The sequence below is a fragment of the Prionailurus bengalensis genome, chromosome E2 (genome assembly GCF_016509475.1).
Source record: "Prionailurus bengalensis isolate Pbe53 chromosome E2, Fcat_Pben_1.1_paternal_pri, whole genome shotgun sequence".
NCBI classification, from domain to species: domain Eukaryota; kingdom Metazoa; phylum Chordata; class Mammalia; order Carnivora; family Felidae; genus Prionailurus; species Prionailurus bengalensis.
In genome coordinates, this window is record NC_057352.1 from 34,986,652 (window position 1) to 35,001,475 (window position 14,824).

The 14,824-nt window shown below is 58.4% G+C and overlaps 1 protein-coding gene across 9 annotated transcripts in view; it reads left to right on the plus strand.

Annotated features, from left to right (window-relative positions):
• ADGRG1 (adhesion G protein-coupled receptor G1) overlaps positions 1–13,623 on the plus strand; it is a 39,401-nt gene extending 25,778 nt beyond the window's left edge. For 6 of the 9 annotated variants that reach the window (XM_043599295.1, XM_043599294.1, XM_043599298.1 and 3 more), the window contains exons 2-14: positions 1,930–2,027; positions 2,791–3,228; positions 3,858–3,990; positions 4,560–4,707; positions 5,250–5,381; positions 5,744–5,860; positions 6,071–6,116; positions 6,360–6,463; positions 7,239–7,357; positions 9,020–9,288; positions 10,246–10,354; positions 10,754–11,022; positions 12,234–13,623. In XM_043599295.1, the coding sequence (XP_043455230.1) occupies positions 1,964–2,027; positions 2,791–3,228; positions 3,858–3,990; positions 4,560–4,707; positions 5,250–5,381; positions 5,744–5,860; positions 6,071–6,116; positions 6,360–6,463; positions 7,239–7,357; positions 9,020–9,288; positions 10,246–10,354; positions 10,754–11,022; positions 12,234–12,364 (2,079 nt within the window). In that variant the 5' untranslated portion in view covers positions 1,930–1,963 and the 3' untranslated portion in view covers positions 12,365–13,623. The remainder of the gene's footprint in view (positions 1–1,929; positions 2,028–2,790; positions 3,229–3,857; positions 3,991–4,559; positions 4,708–5,249; positions 5,382–5,743; positions 5,861–6,070; positions 6,117–6,359; positions 6,464–7,238; positions 7,358–9,019; positions 9,289–10,245; positions 10,355–10,753; positions 11,023–12,233) is intronic. The other 3 variants (XM_043599301.1, XM_043599300.1, XM_043599303.1) reach the window with 1 other exon arrangement.
• The last annotated feature ends 1,201 nt before the right edge of the window (positions 13,624–14,824 follow it).

The following is a 14,824-nucleotide window of genomic DNA, read 5'->3' on the forward strand; positions in this document are numbered from 1 at the left end:
TCCGGATGCTGGGTTTCCTCCTGCTGGCCTGAGGTGACAGGAGGCAGTTTCGAAAGGAGGCAAAATGCTCAGAGAGAACACAAGGTGAAATCTAAAAAATCACAACGTGGGTAGCAGTGGCCTTTCCCTAAAACACTTTCATATGTGTTAAAAAGAACATTGTTTTTAAAAAGTTTATTTATTTTGAGAGGGGTGCACGCCTGCACACAAGCCGGGAAAGGGCAGAGAGAGGGAGAGAGAATCCCAAGCAGGCTCCGCACTGTCAGCACAGAGCCCTACGCGGGGCTCGAACTATGAGATCTTGACCTGAGCCAAGTCAAGAGTCAGATGCTGAACCAACTGAGCCACCCAGGAGCCCCTCATATGCTTCTTCTGAGGGGTCCTGTGATGCCACTGAGGCAAATGATAACACGGTCTGAACTGACAAGGTCTAAAAAATTGGGGTTCCCTTTATGCATGCTGGGACATAGGAGCCTGGCTGTAGTTTCAGGGGGCCAGGTTAGTTCAAGGAAGGAGACAATGAGCTCCTGCTGGGGCCACCTGTCCCTTGAATGCTACCCTCAAATATTCTGTCTGAAAGCCACCTCATCCTGGAAGCCCCCCTTGGCTTCCCCTGAACTTAGACTCCTTGGGTGCACCCAGTTTTCTAGGCTTCCCTTTGTCTGGCTTGTGACGGATGATTGTATCTGCAGCCACAGCCATATGCAGGTACCCATGCAATGAAGATGCCTGTCTGTGTCTGTCAGCTCCCAGCTCAGTCACAGGGCCGGCTGGCAGTGGTGAGCACCAAGCCGCCTGGCATCTCTCTGAGTGCCAGGCGTGCAGGTTCCCTGCCAGGCCCCACAGTCCCGACCGGGTGAGGAAAGCCCTGGCCTCTGGGTAATCTTGGCCAGGTCGTTTAACCCCTTGGGCTTCAGATTCCCTGTCTGTGAAATGGGCCAAGAACGGGGCCCACTCCACGTGTTGAAGCGAGGATTAATACAGGCACAGAGGTGCGGTGGGAGAGCACAGGCTGGCAGATTGGCTCTCGGCCAATAGAGATCCTGGGGATTCCGAGGGCCCACTCCACGCTGGGCTGGAGTTGCGGGGGAGCTGGGCCGTACTGTCAGACTGAAGGCGCTTGGCGTTTCCAGCTGTGGGGGAGGGGGTGCGGGGGAGGGCTGGGACCTGGCTCCCCCCGGTGGTCATGACAGGAAGCACCCTTTTCCTCTGTTCCCTGCAGAGGGCGCTGTGGGTGCACTGATGCTTCACTCCATTTCCCTCACCCCTCCAACCGCCCGGCCTTTGTCCCACAAGCTCAGTGTACTCGGCCCTGTCGGTAGAGATGGACCAAGGGCTCCCTCGCTAGCGGAGGAGGGGGTACACCATCCGGCACTGCCTGGAGTCAGAGGAGGCCCTGGCCAGTAGTGGGAAGCAAAGGAGGCCAGGACTGACTGTAGAGGGAGGTGAAGAAGGCTTCCTGAAGGAGGTGTCCTCTGAACTGGGTCTTGGGGATGATGATGGTGAGGTTCCTGGAGGAGAAGCCAGAGGGCCCCCTTTCTCCTGCATCTCCCCCAGGCCTGGAGGGGCAGGGTGGTGGGGGTGGTTCCAGGTGGTCCTGGGAAGCCTTTCCCACCAGATTCTGGCCAAGATTACCCATCGCTGCTGGGTCTGGAGGGAAGTCCTATTGGCCCCATTTTCTGTGACTTACACAGGGTCGTGCAGCAAGTGAGGGGAGGAGCCAGGACTTGAACTCAGCCGGGCTCTGGACAGCTGCCGCCCCTTGATGCTCAGCTTCTGGCAGCTCTGGTGAGGTCCACGGGCTGTATCCACACTTGCTTCCCCACTTCACATCCCACACCCACCCAAGCTACACTGGCTTCCCCCTCTGCAGGGCCGGCCCAACCACCTTGCGGGGCTGGCCCCGGCTAACACTCCTGCCTCTTTCAGGCGGTGACTTCTCAGGGTGACTTTGGGGAGGAAGATGGCCACCCAAGTGCTACTGCAGACGGCACTGCTCCTGCTGGGTCTGCTCTTCCTGGTTCAAGGTAGGCTATCTTGGAGACGCTGTGGGACCGTTGTGATTTACATTAAAATGCCCCCATGTCTGGGACAGCTGCCAGCATATCCACGAACCCCTTTGGGCAGGCACGGGACTTTAGACACAGTTTAGCAAGTGGACAGTATTTTGCAGAAAAAGGGACCCCTTCTTTCTGGCAGATGCAGCCCCACAGTGCACAGTTTGGGATGGGGAACATGGATTGGGTTTTGGCCCCACTCACTTCTGCAGCCAGAACATCCTTGTGCAGTGCACAGCCTGCACAACTGTCTATGGTAGGCATGGCCTCAGGAAGTATTTTATTGCCTTTTTTTTTTTTTTTTTTTTTTTTTTTGCCTTTGGGACACCCGGGTGGCTCAGTTGGTTAAGGTCTGACTCTTGACTTCAGCTCAGGTCATGATCTCACAGTTTGTCAGTTTGAGCCTCATGTCAGGCTCTGTGCCGACAGCTCAGAACCCTCATGGGATCTTCTCCCTCTCCATCTCTCTCTGCCCCTCCTCCTGCTTGTGCTCTCTCACAAAATAAATAAATAAATAAACATTAAAAAATTGTTTTCGCCTTTGAAATTATCATTACTTTTTAGTTCTTTTCATCATTTGTGAGCAGGGCGCATTCACAGTTTTGTAGACCTTGGAGGTATAGGCCCATGGAACATGTGTGAGTCCCAGGCACCGGGATCCTGTATTCTGGGCCCAAGGCCTGCCCCCCTCTTCTGCCCCTGGCTGCTCCCTGCCGGAGAGTCCCGTCTATAGTCTTTCCCTCCTCAGGTGCCCGTGGCAGGAGCCCCCGTGAAGACTTCCGTTTCTGTGGCCAGAGGAATCAGACAGAGAAGAGCAGCCTCCATTACAGGCAGACGTCAGACCTGCACATCTCCATCAAGAACTCCGAGGAAGCCCTCACAGTCTACGCCCCCTTCGCGGGAGCCCTCCCGACCTCCCGATTCTTCCCCGACCCCAGGGGCCTCTACCACTTCTGCCTCTACTGGAACCGCCATGCTGGGAGATTTCATCTTCGCTATGGCAAGAACGACTTCCTGCTGAGTGACCAAGCCTCTAGACTCCTGTGCTTCCGGCACCAGAAGGAGAGCCTGGCCCAGGGTCCCCCACTGCTCGCCACCTCTGTCAGCTCCTGGTGGAGCCCCCAGAATACCAGTCTGCCCAGTGCTGCTGGCTTCACCTTCTCCTTCCACGGTAAGGCGACCTCCAGGCAGAAGGAACTGCGCAAAGGCCTGGAGTCTGGGCAGTGGCCTGGGCCGCAGAGCTTAGCTTTGTTCCCGGGCACTGGGGAGCCATTGAAGGTGTCTGAGGAGGGGAGGGGTGTGGTCCAAGATGTGCTTCAGGAGGTTTGTGGGAAGGTAGGGGGTGAAGGTAGAGGGGCAAAGTCCCATCCAGAGGCTGCAGGGAAGGTCCAGGCGAAGGAAGATGAGGCTTGACCAGGGTGGGAGCAGAGAGAACGGAAAGACAGGACCGGGTGTCAGGAGCCAGAGGCCACACAAGCCCCCAGCCCCCCCTGCCCCAAGAACCCTCCTGGGATGGGCCCTCTCGGCCCAGGTGTGTAGGCAGAAGGACACCTGGGTAGCTGTGTCCCAGCCTACCCTGCTGGGGCTGGAGTTGCGGGAAGGCTCCATGTGGCAGAGCCCCCATCTGGCTGGCTTCTGGGTGACCTTGGGGGACTCCACCCCACATCTTGGAGCCTCAGTTTCATCCTCCATAGAACTGGGGTTGGAGGCCTTCAGAGTCATGTGAGGGTTAAATGGGAGTATGGCGGTGTGGCACCTCCTTCACTAGCCTCAGGCCTGTCTGTCTGTCCTCTGCTCCAGATCCCCCCCAGAAGGCCTCCCACAATGCCTCGGTGGACATATGTGAGCTGAAAAGAGACCTTGAGCTGCTCAGCCAGCTTCTGAAGCACCCCGGAAAGACCTCAAGGAGGCCCTCGTCCACCCCTGCCAGCCAGTAAGCGTGGCCCCCGGACCCGGAGGTGGGCAGACGGTGACCTGGAGCAGGAGACACGATGGAGGAAGCCTCTCCTGGGGCTGGAACATTCCCTTCGTCTTTCCACCTCCTCCTGGAGGAATGGAAATACAGCCCTCAGGCCAAGCCTTTGTCAAAACTATCACACTGAGTCATCCCAGGACGGCCACCCGAGCCCTCTTCCCCGCCAAGAAAGGAGACCTGATGGGCCCGTTTGAGAGCTTGGCAGACTGAGGCCCAGAGATGGGCAGGGCTCCTCCATGGCCAAGAGGGGGTCAGTCCAGGCAGAGCTGGGCCCGGAACCTGGTGCTCAGGATAGCCTCCCCTTTCCTGTTTGCTCTGATGATCCAGCTTCCTCTCACCCCACCCTGACCCCCGCCCCCCCTCCCGCAGGTTACTCTCTCCTGCGCCAGCACCAGAGGGCTGTTTTCTCTCCCTCCCACCCCCCACCCTCTGCCTGCCTCTTTCCGGTGTATCTGCCTCGTCTCCCCTTCTTGCTCCGTCTCCCTACCCGCCTTGATCAACCTCTCCACCCCTTCTCCCCCTGCTAGGCAGCTGCAGACCCTGGAGTCGAAGCTGACCTCTGTGAAGTTCACGGGGGACACCCTGTCCTTCGAGGAGGACCTGGTCAACGCCACGGTGTGGAAGCTCCAGCCCACAGCCAGCCTCCAGGACCTGCACATCCACTCCAGGCTTGAGGTCAGGAGGCAGGGGCCAGGCTGGCCGGGGCAGGAAACAGATGTGGAGGCGTGAGCACTCTGGGAGCCAGATGTGTGCTGACAAGGAAGGTCTCCGGCCCAGGGAATACCCTGTTAGTGGCTACCCCATGGCAGAGGACCCTCCCCCGGGGTGGGGACATAGGTGGGGGGGACCGGCATCAGAGGCTCGTATGGCACCCCCGTGTAAACAGAAGACCAGTCCCAACGTGCCTGTGGGTGCGTCTCAGTTTCAAGGCTGCCCCTTGAGGGGCTGGGAGCTGGGAGTCCTCACATCCTGCCACCTGGGGTGCCGTCTACAGCACTGGCGTCTGAGGCCCAGACAGCACGACACTGTGTGAATCCCCCTGGAGCCCTGGGCTCTAACCACAAGGCTCCCCAGCCAGCGCTGGAGCCAAGGACAGGAGGGCTTCCTGAAGGAGGTGGGCTTGGAGGTGGCAGCATCCAGGGAGGTGTTGGGGGTGCGTGTCCAGGAGACCTAGGAACCCACCACTGGCTGAGCCCCGCAGGGACTCTGGTCTGCAGGAGGCACAGAGCGAGATCCGGGAGTACTCGGTGCTGCTGCCCCGCGTGCTCTTCCAGAAGACCAAAGGCCGGAGGGGGGAGGCTGAAAAGAGGCTGCTTCTGGTGGACTTCAGCAGTCAAGCCCTGTTCCAGGTACGGGGCCCACATCCTCGCGCCCTCCCCTGGGGAAAAGCGGTCTCTGTCTGGTGGGGAGGTGGAAGGCAGGCATGGAGCCAGGCCCCGTCCTCCGCAAGTCAGAGCCTTTCCTTGTAAAGTCAGAAAATGGACCGTGACGTGCAAATCTCCCCTGGAGAAGGCTAAATTATGTTGTTTTCACTACAGTGTAAATGACTACACGTGCAGGAATTGTTTACAGAGGGGGCCTCCGCATGTCGGAGCAGCGTGTGGGAATCTAGAGAAACCAGGAAATTCCTTGGCCTTTCTTCTCAGCCTTCAGGCCTCACCACCACCCCCCACCCCCCCCCCCACTTTCTTCTCCCATCCCATATATCTAGGACAAGAATTCTAGCCAAGTCTTGGGTGAGAAGGTCTTGGGTATCGTTGTGCAGAACACCAAAGTAGCCAACCTCTCAGAGCCTGTGACGCTCACCTTCCAGCATCAGCCACAGCCGGTGAGTGGGAGCAAACCAACCAAGGACACGAGGGTCCTTCCTTTTCTGCCCTGCCTTCTGAATCACTCACCTTTAACAAAATGACCCGCTGGCTGAGGGCACCAGACAGTCAGGTGCAAATGGGGTGGTGGCCTGACGCTGACTTCCTCAGCCTGGCCCAGAAAGGAGAAGACTGTGATGGGGTCCACTCTTCCTTTCTTGTCCCGGCAGAAGAACGTGACTCTCCAATGTGTATTCTGGGTTGAAGACCTGACATGTGAGTGTGGAGGGGTCCCTGAACTGGGCAGGCATCTGGAGGAGAAAGGGGGTCTCGGAGGGTGGGGAAGATGGGGTTAATCAGGGAGGGCTTCCCGGAGAAAGGTGAGCTTTGAAGAAGGAATGACAGCAGAGTGGATGTTTGCAAAGGCTTGGAGCAGTCATGCGATCGTGCGTTTCGGGGGTGTCCAGTGGGGTCCTAAAGGACGGGGCTTGATGAGAGCCCCACGGAACCCCTCCTCAGTGAGCAGCCCGGGGAGCTGGAGTGACGCGGGGTGTGAGACCATCAGGAGAGAGACGCAGACGTCCTGCCTCTGCAACCACCTGACCTACTTTGCAGTGCTGATGGTGAGCAGTGCTCCTGCCCCGCAGCCATACCACGGGCTGGATGCCAGCCACTTTGCACCTACGTGTTGTTCATTCCTCACACCAACCCCCGAGGTGCCTCCTGCCGCCGTCCCATTATGTAGATAAGGAAACCTAAGTTCAGAGAGGTTAAGCAATTCACCCAAGGTCACACAGCTAGTTAGTGAAAAAGCTGCTCTTTATTCCCAAATGTTGGTGCATGATAAAAATGCAGAGCCCTGGCCCTAACTGAGAATCCTAATTCCACAGGCTGGGGCAGGGCCATGAGTACATTTCCAGTGAGCCCTCAAGGGGATACTGAGGCCCATTGTGGAGGCCCTCACAGCGGACTTCAGGGTTCCCGAGGGCACAGAAGCTTTGAGTCCTAGGTTCACTCTCCCAGAATCTTGGGACCCAGCTTCTGCGGGATCGGAGTGGGCTTCCAGCTCTCCCGGGTGTGGGGTGCCCAGTCTCTCATGGGAGGCTCACTCCGGTGATGAAGGTTGTAGAAAAACAAGGCGTGCCGGGCCGGAGAAGGGAACCCCTAGTGGAGGGTTCTTGACCGTCGTGAGGCCGTGGTGAACGATAAGTGCAGACCCCTACCGCCACCCCCACCCCCCGCCCCCCGTCCGAATAACGCACTCACGGGGCCACGCTCTGCTCAGGTTGGGGTGGCGGTGGTTCATAGACGCCTGAGGCCCACCCCTCCCCCCGGGGCAAACCCTCAGTGTCGAGGTGGGGACGCTGAGGCCAGCCCTGGCCCGTGTCGTGGACCCAGGTCGCCTCCGTGGAGGTAGATGCCATACACAAGCACTACCTGACCCTCCTCTCCTACGTGGGCTGTGTCATCTCCGCTCTGGCCTGCGTCCTCACCATCGCCGCCTACCTCTGCTCCAGGTAAGGCCTGGCAGGGGCGGGAAACAGGGAGGGAGGAGAACCTTCATTCCGGGACCCCACCACCCCCGAGGCCCACCCTGGGGACTGGCTTGACCCCCCCGCAAAATGTGCCTGCGGTCGCAGGAGCCCTGGGAGGCGCGGTCAGCTGGCCCCGGGGGCTGTACGTCCTGCTCTGATCTGTGGTGTTGGGACGACCTAGCGCTTACGATCTTCGTTGTCTGCCAGCATCGAAAATCGAGAGGGGTGACGTAAAACTCTCGATTTCTGCCTTTGAATAATCAGATGTGTCACTGCTGGAGGCACATAATAATATGATGGTAAGCTTCCCACGGGCTACACACTGTTCTGAGTGCTTTACGAGCACAAAATCGCTTCAGTCTCACAAGGGCCTTATGAAAGAGAGCTCAGAGAGGGTAAGTGATGACTTGCCTGCGGTCACACAGCAAGGAAGTGGCAGAGGCGGCCTTAAACCCAGGCAGGCTGGGTCCAGGTATCTGATTCTGCAGAAGCCCTGCAGGCATTCGAGTTTGACAAAGCCTCTCCCATCCCCCGATGGAGGCTTCTGTGAGTCCACGGCCGGCCGTCACTTGGGTGCCTTGAGGCAGAAGGTGCCCCATGGGAAGCGTTTGGTGGAGAGTGCCTTTGCCCATCCTCAGACCGGCTGGGTGGACGGGTCCGGACCGTCAGTGCCAGGCTTGGCCTATTTTGAGGTCCACCTGCAGTCAGGGCCTGGGCCCGTTTGGGCAGAGGGCAGACACTCTAAACCCTGTGGGTGTTCTCAACTGGGAGGAAGGGAGGGTGAGCTGTGTGCATGCGTGTGCATACGTGAGCCCACAGCTGTGCACGCAGTGGGTGACAAGGGACAACTGGCAGGCTCAGGGGAGGGCAGGGGGCAGGACCACAAGCCTCCCGGCAGCTACTCATCAGTCAAAAAAGTGCCCAAGGACAAGGACAGGAAACCTCAGGGACTGAGCATTTTATCTGTGCCAGACGCTTTACCCTGCGAAGTGGCCGTCCCCCCATTTCATAGATGGGCAAACTGAGGGTGAGGGGGAAGGGACCGGCCCAAGGTGGTACCTGGAGTTAGGGTGGGTGGGCGAGGCTGTTCTGTTGTGCCCGCTGGAACACGTGGTGGATGGTGCCAGGCAGAGCGCAGTTGGGGGCGTGGGGACCCGGGGAGGAAAGGCCGACAGTGCCCTGGATCATCAGAGCGGGGCTGGACTGTGCACACACACATTTGCAAACCTGAAGACAGACAGGCAGACATGCACACACACACACACACACGCACATACATTCACAGCCTCACAGACGCATGGTCGTGCAGACAGACAGGTGGACACAGAACATGGGTGGCACGGATTCTCCAAACACAGCAGCAAATCCAAAGTCTTTCCCCTCCAACTTTGGGAGCCTCTGGTTGACTCTCGTGCTGGATTTGTCTCACTGGCTCTGTCTGGCTAAATCTGCTGTTACAGGTGCACACGGGGCCTCAGCCTATGGCTGCTGGGCACACGGTAGGTGCACGGGGACAAGTGGGGACGACCTAGCTGCAGCCATAGGAGTAAGATAGGGTGTGAATGTGTGTGCCCTGGGAAGGCTGCCCCGACCTTCCCAAGCTGGCCACCAGGGTGACCTGCCCCCACCCCCTCCCCTGCGCAGGAGGAAGACTCGGGATTACACCATCAAGGTACACATGAACCTACTGCTGGCTGTCTTCCTGCTGGATGTGAGCTTCCTGCTGAGTGAGCCCGTGGCCCTGGCAGGCTCCGAGGCTGGCTGCCGGGCCAGTGCCATCTTCCTGCACTTCTCTCTGCTCGCCTGCCTCTCCTGGATGGGCCTCGAGGGTTACAACCTCTACCGACTCGTGGTCGAGGTCTTTGGCACCTATGTCCCTGGCTACTTGCTCAAGCTGAGCATCGTGGGCTGGGGTAAGTTGGTAGAGGGTGCTGGTGGGCCCTCTGGACCTGCCTCTGCTACGTGGCAAGACCCGGGCACCTGGTTCCGCTTCTTTGCTTACCTCTCTGACTGCTCCCTCACCGTTTCCTTTTACCCACCCACCCACCCACAGGTGTTCTTTACCTGGGCTGCAGGTTAAGGTCCCCTTTAGGAAGATGAGATGGTGAGCACTGCCCCAAGAAACACATATTCTCCACATTGCTCACTCTTTTAAAAGGGGGGTTTGCTGACATAGCCACCACGTATGGATGTGCAGGTTGTGCACTGCTCAAAGGCACCCAGTTGGGGGTGAATGGACTGTAATCCAGTCCTCCACTCACCTAAATCACCCAGGCTGGAAGTGGCTCTGTCTGTGGATCCTCTGAAGCTTCAGGTAACAGATTCCCCATAGCTCTGGCATCTGTCCTTGGCTAAGACAACCCAAGTTACCTATAGCCCAGACCTCTCAGTCAGGCCTGGGCCCAGGGACACATCACAAGTGGATGTTGCACAGGCCCGCCAACCTCCGCATGTCCCTGACCCAGTTTGCCACTCCTCTTGTGTTTCTCATCTGGCCCTTGTTTGGTTCACTCCACTGATTTACATAAAATTCCTTCAGAGCTGGCTCTGTGTAGAGATGCAGGTGTTTGGTGGTGGGAGACCACTTCTGGAGAGCTCTCAATCTCCAGCCCATGGACAAGGTCAAGGCCCAGTGAAGGCGCTGGGAGGCCTCCCCTCCCGGTGTCCCCCACCTCTCCCTGCGATGTCCTGCCCCTCAGCGGGGACGCGTGGGCCCTTTCTCCCACGGGCCCCCAGGATGTTGGGGGTGAAGCAGGGCTGGGGCTCTCTGTGGGAAACCCAAACTGGAGCGGCGGGAGGGGAGGGTCCGAAGGCCTTGCCAGAGGGCAGGGGAGGGTGGGAGATGGAACCCTATGCTCTGCTGCCCTCAGGCTTCCCCGTCTTCCTGGTGACGTTGGTGGCACTGGTAGACAAGAACAACTATGGCTCCATCATCCTGGCTGTGCACAGGACTCCGGAGAGTGTCATCTACCCTTCCATGTGAGTGGCTGTGTGCAGTGGGGGCGGGGAGAGGGGCCTTGGGGTGCAGAGGCCAGAGAGCGGCCTGGGCCTGGGCGACGCTGACCAGGGGACTCCTGGGTGCCAGGGCTGCTGGAGCCCGGCAGTGGCTGGAGGGTCAGCGAGGGTGAGCACAGGCCTGGATTTGCCCATCGCTCACCAGGTGACCTCGCGCAGCACCTTGGTTTCTTTCCTTTGTGAGCGGGAATATAGGTTGGAGCGGATGAAGGCACGAATTAAAAAGAATTGAAAAGAAAATAAGCCCCCCCTGTGAGTCAGTCACAGCTCCCTGGCTCTGGGGATCACCGTGGTGCACACCCATGGCCCAGGAAGCACGGTGCGGCCCCGTCGTGCGCTGAGCCCTCCCATCTCCGCCCGCAGGTGCTGGATCCGGGACTCCCTGGTCAGCCACGTCACCAACCTGGGCCTCTTCAGCCTGGTGTTTCTATTCAACACTGCCATGCTGGGCACCATGGTGGTGCAGATCCTGCGGCTGCGCCCCCACGGCCAGAAGTGGCCCCACGTGCTGACGCTGCTCGGTCTCAGCCTGGTCCTCGGTCTGCCCTGGGCCCTGATCTTCTTCTCCTTTGCGTCTGGCACCTTCCAGCTGGTCGTTCTCTACTTCTTCAGCATCATCACCTCCTTCCAAGGTAGGCACGGAGAAGACCCCACCCCTGGCCTGGGCAGGGTGCCTGTATGTGGAGCACTGGGCAGGGAAGATCTGACCCAACCTGAAAGGTTCACTTCTCTGGGCCTCAGTCTTCCCATGCGGAAAATGGGGGCATCCTGGCCGTAGTTGACAAGTCTTTATTGAGTATCTACTATGTTTTGGCCCTATGTTAAGCCTTGAACTGGCTGGGTCAGGGCCTTCCCTCCATGGAGCTCATCTCTGGTGGGAAAGACCAAGCATGACAAGAAATCATCTGAGGGGCCAAGCAGCCCCCTGCTTGCATGGACCAAGCAGCCATCTGAGGGGATCTCGGAGACTAGGGCAGTAACAGTGGGTGACGTGGTGGGCAGACCATCTGGGCTGGGGTGGGGGCCGCTCTGGGGAGGGCGGCCAGGGAGGCCTCTGTAGGAGGTATCTGAAGACAACGGAAGGGTCCAGCCGGGGAGAGATCAAGGGCCTTGTTACTCTGTGTGTGTTCCTTGCACTGTGGGCATCAACACTGTGGGAAGCCCGCTAGCAGTGTGGACGTGCCGAATCAGATCTACATTGTAACAGAAGCCCAGAGTGGATGTGCACGCCACAGGCTGAGGCGGTCCGGCCTAAGGAGAGTGGGCCAGGCCGAGGGAGCAAAGGTCTTGAGGCTGGAATTTGGTCATGTGTTGAAAGAATAGTGAGGGGGAGTGAGGCGAAAGGGTTAGTGGGGGGAGGGGGCAGTGGGGAGGTGGTGAAGGGAGAGGAGCAGAGGGGCTGGGTCACAGGGGCCTGGGCCTGATGCCACAGGGTCCCTTCTACCTGCACCCCCCTACCATCCCCCACCCTGCCACGACCGACCGACAGACAGACAGACACATACACATACACACACACCCCCCTCTGTTCTGGCCGAGAGATGCTTAAACGGGTAGGCTCTGGAACCTGAACACCACTGTTTAACTCCTGCCTCAGCCAAGTCCCCTTATCTCCCTGGGCCTCAGTTTCCTCATTAGTGACACAGAAGAGTAACAAACAGGCCTGACCTCATAAGGACCTCGTGAGAATAACATGAGACGGGGCCCAGGGAATCACACGGTGTCTAACACGTAGCAGGTGCTCCCCTGGATCACATGGGTGCTGGTAGGCTGGGGAGGGAGGACGGAGAAGGGCAGGGCTGCCCCCAGCCTGCTGACCCTTGTGCCCCCCTGCTGCCCACAGGCTTCCTCATCTTCCTCTGGTACTGGTCCATGCGGCTGCAGGCCCGGAGCGGGCCCTCCCCTCTGAAGAGCAGCTCGGACAGCGCCAGGCTCCCCATCAGCTCGGGCAGCACCTCGTCCAGCCGCATCTAGGCCACCAGCCACCTTCCAGGAGCTGTGTGAGGAAACCGAGTTGCGACCTCTCCTCACCGCCACCCGCCACCCCCGCAGCCAGGCCGGATACTTCAGGGTCAGCCAGAGACTTGAGAAGAAGGCCAGGGACCTCAGAGTGAGGGGACGGTTGCCCTTGGCAGCCAGACCCCCAGGCTGGGCCTTCTGAATTGGCCTGCAGACTGCTCGGCTCTCAGGTCCAGCTCACATGGGGCTCAGGAGTGGGACCGTCCCGCTGCTGTCCTCACTGGGGGCCGAAGGCTGTTCTTAAGTCACCACCGCTGGGCCTGGCCCTCGTGGCTGGCGATGGGAGCCCTCACGGCCCGAAGGTCAGGTCCCGGGCCTGTGAGGCCCGGTGGCAACCTTGGTCCTGTGCCCCCACCCAGGACAGAAATGTGCCATAGCTGTTCTGTCTCTGGTGATCACCATGAGGGCGCTCGGCAGTCCTGTTATTTTAGCCTGAGAGTGGTACTCAGGGCATGTGGGGTTGGGGCAGAGCTTTGAGCCAGACCTCTGGAGGAGAGCCCCCTCCTGGGCAACATCGCCTCTACCTCGGAGCCCAGGGCCCTCCGTCATCCTCCCCAGCCCGCCCTCTCCAGCCCTCCACTCAGCCCCAGGGGGTCCCCTGGGGGCCCCCAGGCCCAATGCTGTATTTTGGGTTGTGGTTTCCAAGAGCTGCCTGGTGCCTGCCGTAAACCTCTATCTACTGCACGGACTTTTGCCTGCCCTTGACTCAGGCAGAGTATAGACATTATGGGCTGGGCCAGGTCTGTCTGTCCATCTGGGCCTTTCTATAAGCTGCATCACCCTTGCTCACCACTGCCAAGCCCATCCCTCACAGGGGCCCTCAGCCTCTCTCGAAGCCCTCTTGTGGCAAGAACGGTGGGGCACAGCAACGCAGAATTGTTTCTGCCCCAGTGCCCCAGAAGACTGAGACGTGCTTCCCCTGGTGACCCTGGCCTAGAGCCCAACGTGCTCCTAAAGGGTCGGAGCTACAGGTGTGGGGTTAGCAGAGCCATCGTTTCTTGCTGGGACCCAGGAAGACTTCCTGGAGGAGGCAGCCTTTGATCTGGATCTCCGCTTTAAAGATGTGGAGGCCTTTCTTTTTAAGTACTGCTATCTCATTTGTCTTTTGAATTTAAAGAAGTAGACGTTTGTTGTAGAGAATCTGGAAACTGTAGAAGAGTACACAGAAGAAAATAAAAATCATCTCTTGTTATCACCTAACAAACCAATGCAAACAGTTTGGAGCACTTCCTTCCGAACTTCCTTCTGTGCTTCTATTAAGAGTCACTGATACAAACACCCTGGGGCCAATCGGGAAACAGGAATGAGAGAAGAAGGCTGCGTGTGAAAAAGAATCAACCACTGGAAACTTTATCCACCAGGACGAGTGGGGGATAAATGGTAATTTGACGTCAGTGTTGGGGAAGCAGTGGGGGTTGCTGGGGTCTGTGGTGGATTAAAGATTACAAGCCCGATGCCGAGGGAGCCACTCAGCTCCAGTCGCCTACCACCACGCAGGGATGAGGGCCCAGGTAGCCAGACCACCCTCCTTTTATGATAAATCAGAAATCCAGGGGCGCCTGGGGGGCTCAGTCAGTTAAGCGTCCGGCTCTTGATTTTGCCCAGGTCGTGACCTCACAGTTCATTAGTTCGAGCCCCGCATCGGGCTCTCTCCCTCTCTCTCTGTCCCTCCCCTGCTTTCCCTGTCTCTGTCTCTCTCTCTCTCAAAATAAATAAATAAGCATTTTTTAAAAAGGAAGAATAAAGAAATCCAGGCTGTGGGGGTACAGAATCCCCTGATTTAAAGATTTGGCTCATCCAAAAAATTCACTGGCCAAAAGAAATCAGCTTTGGGACTGAATTCAGCCCTTGGCTGGCTGCGTGATATATGCAGCCAGTTTGTGGGCCAGTGTGTAGTTGATGGGCTGCAAGAAGAAATGATCAGACTTGCCTCCCATCACTACCTTCAAACTGGTTGCGTCTAGTCTGCTGTGCCCGTGCCATGGCACAGGAGAGGCACACCAGGTAGGTTTCTGTCCCCACTCAGTAGAGAGCACTGGTGAGTGATCACTGCTACTTGCATCCAGGTCTCATAGCCCAGCGCAGGTGCATCCCAGGCCCTCCCTGAGCTTCTGCCCTGCACAGTCTCCTTCCTCATCATCTGGCTGCTCCAGGGGGATCACGGGCTGGGAAAAATGGCACCAGGGTCTGGAGTTGGACGGGATGGGTGCGAAGCCACCTTAGCCGCCGGGGGTAGACCGGCATTGCCCTCTGATGGCATGAATGTGGGATCTGGGGACCTGCAGGGACCTCAGCACATGGGACCTCCTTGCACCTGCCTCTTTTCCGAAGCTCCTCTGTTCCTGTCCCCTCTCTCATTGTCGTCTGCCTCCACCTTTCGGCAAGTCCTGAGGACAGAGGGAAGCCTTGCCCGCA